Here is a 7,135-nt window from a genome sequence, read left to right as displayed (position 1 = left end):
AGGGTGAGCCAGGATTGGAGGTGGGGGTGGGGTGGGGAGGGAGATTGAGAGGGTAAATGACTCCTTTTTTGTGGTAACTAGAGCCCATTGACTGAAAAATAGAAAGCCCATGTCTTGGTATCCCATCTTTTGCAAAGCCCTTGGAGATTCCATGGTTCTCCACAGAAATCCAAGGTGACGGTGAAACTGAGCTGGTCCTTTCCTGCTAGCGGTTAGTCTGCTCCCCCAGAGATTTTGGCAGCGAAAATTCTAAACTGTTGTGGTCAGTGTAAGAACAGGTCTTATAAATTAGATTTCAGTTTTTTATCAAACCAGAACTGCTTATTTTGAAATAACGTGTTCTAGCCGTTGATGCTCTACTTCTATAACTAACTCAGTTTGTGTTTCCTGGTACGCGTCTTGTTTTAGTTTAAGAAGTTGGCTGCACAGGGGCTATGGTGAACCAGAGAGTTCTTGTCTGTCTAAAGGAGGTGTGACCACAGTCTAGTCCTAGCTAATTGTTGCCACGCAAGAATGGGAGGCACTTTTTAAGAGAGCCTGCAAGTTTGAGTTTTTATGAGGACTCCTTACATTTACCAGCAATTTGCTTTAAAAAAAAGTTTGCTAATAACACTTGTGGACCAAACAGGTCTGTAAGTCAGGTAGACATGTGGGCCAGCAGTTAGTGATCTCTGACATTTTTGCTTTGATATGCTTACTTTTTTGCTACTTAAATGCTGCCTTGATTCAGTTCTCCTGGCGTATCAGATTCTCAGGCCCAGCTAGTCTACTGTTTTCCCCAAGGATAGGCCACCTGGAGCCCATAGTCTTGGGTTGTAGCTAACCTGGTGGAATAGACTTATTACCATCACTGCCACTTCCTAGCGGCCTTTAGAAGTTGTTGGCTTTCCTGGGTTAGGGCCTTCCTGACCAGAAGCTTACCCTGTCTCTACCCTCCTTCCCCAGGTCTCCGATGATGACCTCGACCCATCCTTTACTGTCTCAACCAGCAAAGGTTGGTCTCAAGGGCTGGGAATGGAGTCACAGGGAGGGAAATTGGGTGAGTCTGGGCCTCAACTGAATATGTCTGCTGTCCTGCCCTCACAGCCTCGGGCCCCCACGGCGCCTTCAATGGGAACTGTGAAGCAAAACTCTCCGTAGTCCCTAAAGTGTCGGGCCTGGAGCGGAGCCAGGAACAGCCCCCAGGGCCCGACCCGCTGCTAGTGCCTTTCCCCCCGAAGGAACCACCGCCTGCACCGGCCCCTCGGCCTCCTGTCTCACCCCCTGCACCCCTGCCGGCCGCCCCCAGTCTGCCACCCCCACCCCAGCCCCAGCTGCAGCTTCGGGTCTCGCCCTTCGGCCTCCGCACTTCTCCCTATGGCAGCAGCCTGGACCTCAGCACTGGCAGGTGAGTGGTCCAGGGGTTTGGTCTGGTCTGGAAGGACCTGGTCATTTTGGCGCCAACCCCTGCATTCTGTGGCTGGGACATGGGATGGTACCTGTGGGATGTGACTTAAAAAAGGATTCTTAAGCTGAAGAGTTTAAGAGACACTGGGGTGAAACAGATTTAAAGAAACGACTTGCTTGCTCGCAGAACTTCCCAGAGCCCTTCCGCCCTACATTTACATGCAGGGAAATTCACTTTGTGCTGTTTTTCCATTTTATTTGCTGCTGAGACCTGTTTGCAGGGCACATCTGCTAGTAATACTGTTCTTCGGAACATACTTTGGGAAATGCTGACATGATGATTAAGGGTGCTGGCTTTGGTGTCAGACCTGGATTCAAAATCTTGTTCTGCCACTTAGTGACTGTGTGATTTTTGACAAGTCACTTAATCTCTCTGAGCCTCCGTTTCCTCCTCTTGTGAAAAGAAATAGTAATAGTGCCTTCATCCTACCAAAGCTATTGTGAGGATCGATTATGAGTTAATGCAGTGTTTCCCAAAGTGTGTACGTGCACTAGTTAGTGGTGCGTGAGATAATTTCAGCTGTTACAGGAGTAAATTTTTTTCAGCTGTTACTTGCTTTAGACAACCACAGCTAGTGTTTCAAACCCTTGATTTCACATGTATGGCTTGGGCGAGGCTAAGTGAAAAACCAAGAGAGTTAAATTAAAGAAAGAAGTAAATGGTACAGGTGGTTGGACGGATGCGGCAACAGTTGGGAAAGTGGTGTGACGTGTTGGAGATTTGGATTAGCATGTAAAGCAGGTGCCAGCACTTGACCTACAGTAAGTGCTTGTTAAAGGGTAAGAATCACTGACACTATTATTATCGATGTTATTTCTATTGTCATATTCTCATTATCGTTCTTTTTCTTATTCTTGAGAAAACTAAGGCTCAGAGAGGGGCAGTGACTTGCTCAAGGTCACCCAGGGTGTTAATGGCAAGACGGGCCTAGAATTCAGGTTGCCTGACTCCTAGGCCAGGCCAGTGAGGTGCTGCTTCCACTGTCTCAGGGTGGGAACCCAGGTGGCCTGTTGTAACTAAGCGGCAAAGTGAATGACGTTTCGTGCTGCGGTTGAGTCAGAAGAGGGCAAGACGTGTGGCCAGAGGCGTCCGGGCAGTTGTGTGGAAGAGATCGAGAGAGGGAGAGCGTGGGGGTTGCTGGGTGTGGGAGGTACCTCAGTCTGAGGATGGGCTCCCTGGGCGGGGGTGGGGGTCCTGGGGGCCGGGTTCTACCACCTTCCATGTTGGAGAACCAGGGTCAAGGTATCGCCCAGGCTTCTGACCCCCTCCCGTCAGAGCTGGCACCTCCCAACCCCTCACTCATCTCCCCACTTCTCTCCCCAGCTCTTCACGGCCGCCCCCCAAGGCCCCGGCCCCTCCCGTGGCTCAGCCTCCCCCCTCATCATCCTCTTCGTCCTCTTCCTCCTCATCTGCCTCCTCCTCGTCCGCGCAGCTCACCCACCGGCCCCCGACGCCCTCACTGCCCCTGCCTTTGTCCACCNTCAGCCGCTAACGCCCTTTCTGGTGAGTTTGGGGTCCTGGCCGGGGGGGTGGGGGGCCCATGGCCCCGGGCTTGGGCCCAGTCGGCTTTGGGGCATCTGGACCTCAGCAGACATCAGGGCTTGAGGAGGGAGTGGCTCAAGGCCAGAAGGGAAGGCCAGTCACCTGGGCCCAAGGAGGCTGACCTGGTGGTGACAGATATTAAAGCCTTCTCCCCCTCCCCTCCCACAGAGCAGGACCTGATCGGCCAGGACCTGAACTCTCGCTACCTGAATGCCCCGGGTGGCCCCGAGGTGGTGGGGGCAGGGGGCTCGGCCCGGCCCCTGGCCTTCCAGTTCCACCAGCACAACCACCAGCACCAGCACACCCACCAGCACACCCACCAGCACTTCACCCCTTATCCCCCGGGCCTGCTGCCACCCCATGGCCCCCACATGGTGAGCTCCTCATTGGGCTGGTGATGAGGCTCAGAGACTGGGGGGGAGGGTGTGGCTTCCAGGGGAAGGTCATGGGTCCCTGGCTGGCAGCTTACTCTTCCCTTCTCTTCCCTAGTTTGAGAAATATCCAGGAAAGATGGAAGGCCTTTTCCGGCATAATGTGAGTGTGTGTGTGTGTGGTGTGGTGTGTGTGGGCATGGATGCAACAATGTGTGTGGCCCTGACTGTTGGGGAATCCAGTCTTCAGCTTCAGAAGCAAGAGCCTTGAGCCTGGGAGAGCTCCCTGGGGGATTTTAGGGTGGAGGCCCGAGGACTGATGGGCAGACCAGACGTGGGCTGCCTCTCCACCCCCAGCTTGGACTAGTGCCCTTCTCTCCACAGCCGTACACGGCCTTCCCTCCCGCAGTGCCCGGCCTACCTCCGGGCCTCCCGCCGGCCGTCTCCTTTGGCTCCCTGCAGGGGGCCTTCCAGCCCAAGGTGAGCTCCCAATCCAAACACCACCACCTCCCACCCCGTACAAACCCAGACACCGCCCAGATCTACATGTCTTCTTCCATTCCCCAAAACCATGTCCATTCTCCTGTTCTCCCCTTGTGGACCTAGATTTCTTCAGAGCCCTGCTTTCCCCCCTCCCAGCCCCCATCTTGGTTCTAGACCCCTCTTTATGCCTGGTGCCAGCTCTCCTGACTGATCCCTCCACTCCCCTTTCCCAGAGCACGAACCCCGAGCTGCCACCACGACTGGGGCCAGTGCCGAGCGGGCTTCCCCAAAAGGGGACACAGGTGAGGGGGGCCAAGGCAGGTCCTGGGGGAGCTAGAATGTCTATTGAGGGAGAGCAGGGTTGATTTGAGAGTGGACCACTGATCCCTTCCTTTAATACACGATCAGGGGCATCCCTGAGATCTGACACGAGGGAATTTCTGTAAAGACAAGGTTTACCATGCATGAGGAATAGGAATTTCACGAAGTTGTCCCAGAAGTAAGATACTAGGATAGTAGTTTTTTGTAGGAGCCTTTCAAATTTTTTAAGTTACAAAATTCTTTTTTTTTTTTCCCTCAAGTGACATCATACCAGGAAGTCCTGTCCATAAAACAGTGAATGAAAAGATAAGCTGCCCCTTTGTGAAATGGCACAGGGAGCAGTCTTAGAGCCCATGGCTCTGGGAACATCACAAAAAGCACAGGATGTGTTTCCTTAAAGAGTAGACTACACCAGATATTCTGCAACTTCTTTTAGCAGCAGTACAGATTTTTTCCTCTAAGGAAATCTTCAGAAGACTCTCACCATATAAAGGCCGTTAGTAGGATAGTTTCTCTGCTTGAGAAAGCTGCCTGCCTGCCTGCCTCCCCACTCCCTAGTCTTCCAAGCAGGGGCATGTCCTTGGGGCCTGGTTCAGAAGCTTAGTGCTGGAGGGGAGATGTCCAGAGTGGGAGAGATGGGGAAAGGAAGCTTGACAGAAGCAGGAAAGGCCTGAGGGAGCCACTCAGGGACTCCGGTGTTTGGGTGGGGATCGGGGACTGTGGAGATGAGGTGTCCAGGACAGTAAACAGATCTGAATCGCCGCCAATCTCTGCTTTGCCATCCCCAGATCCCTGACCATTTCCGGCCACCTTTGAGGGTGAGTTTGGTGAGGACCTCAGGCTGCATGAGGCTGCGGGCTGGTGTCAGGGTGTTTGGCTAAGGGCGGGTCTTGCTTGGGAATGAGCGAGAAGCCCAAGACGTGGAGGCAGCCAGATGTGGAACGGCAGAAAGGGAAAGGCTTATGAGCCACAGACCTGGGTTCTGACGTAGCTGGCCGCGGGACCTTGGGCAAGACAGTTTCTCTCTCTGAGCCTCAGTTTCCTAGGCTGTGAAATGAACCTAGTCATCCCTCAGTTGTAGGGATGATGAGCGGGGATGTTGTGTGGCAAGGCTGGGCCTAGGACCAGGCCTGGAGTGGGTGATGAGTGAACGTTCTTTCCTTCCCTTTCCCTTTGGTTATCCTTCTGGGGCGGCAGAAACCAGGGAAGTGGTGTGCCATGCACGTGCGCGTGGCTTACATGATCCTGAGACACCAGGAAAAGATGAAGGTACTGGGGCTGGAGGGCTGGGGAGAGTGAGAGTGGGCCGGCCCGAGCCCTGGGCATCTGGCTTTGGCAGAGCTTGGCCGAATTGCTTGGCCCTGTCCCGGTCACTGCCTGAGCATTTTGACAGTACTAGGTTGTCTGGCTACCTAGGGGGGGTGGTCCGAGAAGGCTCTGAGAGAGGCAGAGGCTAGGCCCCCAAGCCCCCTCTTGGCACCAGCCAGTCCTTGGAGGGGACCTAGGGGTGGAAGAGCAAGAGCGGGACTTCACCTGGCTCCTCACTCACCACCCCTCTCCCTGTCCCACGCAGGGCGACTCCCACAAGCTTGACTTTCGGAACGACCTCCTGCCCTGCCTTCCGGGGCCCTATGGGGCCCTGCCCCCTGGGCAGGAGCTCTCCCACCCGGCCGCCTCCCTCTTCACTGCGACTGGTGAGTCTGGCCAGCCCTCTCAGGGCCTGAGGTTCCCTGTGTATAGCCCAAGGCCCACCTTGCGCCCACTCGGCCTCACCAGAATCTCCCACCTCTCTGCCCCAGGTGCCGTCCACGCTGCAGCCAACCCTTTCACCGCAGCTCCCGGGGCCCACGGAACCTTTCTGAGCCCCAGCACCCACATTGGTAAGAGCCAAGGGCATGTTGGGCAATCCAGGCCTTGTCCCTGACTTCAGGAGCTCTCGAGCTGGGCATGGAAAGTAGACTTGAGAAGCGGCTGGAATGGGGGTAGGCCTGGTTCCACCTGATTTGTGGCCTTGGGCGAGTTACTCTAATCCCTCTGAGCCTCAATCTCGTCACCTGTGAAGTGGGATAGGGAAGGGAGGAGTGATTGCCAATCTCTGCCACCTCAGACACTGTCTCTGAAACAGCCAGTGTTAGGAGGTAGTGTGCCAACTGGGAGAGGAGGGTGGAGGAGGGCTGTGCACGCCCAGGTGAGAACAGAGTCACTGGCTCCTAGCAGTCTTCTCAGGCTTCGTGGGGAGATTTAACGTGGGTCTGGGTAGACACAAGGGAAATGAGGCTAATAGCATAGGATTAGGTGTTCCTGGAGGAGGAAATTGTGAGATGTTCCCTTAGTGGGATAGGTTAGTTGTTCTGACTAGCTACGTGCATGAAGTTCGGGTCAGGTTGGGAAAGGCCCTGCACGTCAGGTGGGAGGAAGCCAGCAGAGAGATCTTCAGGCAAATGGTTTGCTGTAGAGCCGGTCTGGGTGGCTGGTGTCGGGGACTGTGGGGTAAGACCTTGACCTCTGGAGTCAGAGAGGCCCTGGGTTGGGGGTACCGCTTACTGGCTAGATGACCGTTGGCAAGTCACTTCATCTCTCTGAGCCTGTTTCATCATCTTTAAGTGGGAGCGATCCTGCCTGCCTAGTGGGGCTTGTTGTTTGTGAGGTTAAACAACACGACGCATGTCAAAGCTCAGTGCCTTGCCAGGCCCAAGGAAGTGCTTAGCACCTGGTTGTTCAAACCAAGAGCAAGTGGCTGAGAGCTCCGGGGCCTGCTTGCTGAGCTGCCTCTTCCCTGCCAGTCTTGGTGCCTGCTCTGAGCTGGCTGCCAATGCTCTGACCACTCCTCTTTTCTCCCACAGATCCCTTTGGGCGTCCCACAAGCTTCGCCTCCTTGGCTGCCCTCTCCAACGGGGCCTTTGGAGGCCTGGGCAGCCCCACATTCAGTGAGTGCGGGCGGGGCGGGGGGGTGGCTGTGGCTGTGGGCTGG

At 55.0% G+C, this 7,135-nt stretch overlaps 1 protein-coding gene across 1 annotated transcript in view; it reads left to right on the top strand.

The window, feature by feature from the left end:
* The window catches only part of FBRS (fibrosin), an 18,905-nt gene that overhangs the window by 4,325 nt on the left and 7,445 nt on the right, over positions 1-7,135 (top strand). Inside the window, 13 exon segments of the mRNA XM_077760543.1 lie at positions 946-994; positions 1,087-1,387; positions 2,771-2,930; positions 2,932-2,950; positions 3,158-3,363; positions 3,479-3,523; positions 3,745-3,840; positions 4,077-4,145; positions 4,953-4,982; positions 5,362-5,433; positions 5,738-5,858; positions 5,964-6,044; positions 7,008-7,091. Of these exon segments, the coding sequence (XP_077616669.1) occupies positions 946-994; positions 1,087-1,387; positions 2,771-2,930; positions 2,932-2,950; positions 3,158-3,363; positions 3,479-3,523; positions 3,745-3,840; positions 4,077-4,145; positions 4,953-4,982; positions 5,362-5,433; positions 5,738-5,858; positions 5,964-6,044; positions 7,008-7,091 (1,333 nt within the window).

This window comes from Crocuta crocuta, unplaced genomic scaffold, assembly GCF_008692635.1.
Source record: "Crocuta crocuta isolate KB4526 unplaced genomic scaffold, BGI_CrCroc_1.0 scaffold73, whole genome shotgun sequence".
Classification (NCBI taxonomy): domain Eukaryota; kingdom Metazoa; phylum Chordata; class Mammalia; order Carnivora; family Hyaenidae; genus Crocuta; species Crocuta crocuta.
This window is presented reverse-complemented; position numbering and strand designations above follow the sequence as displayed.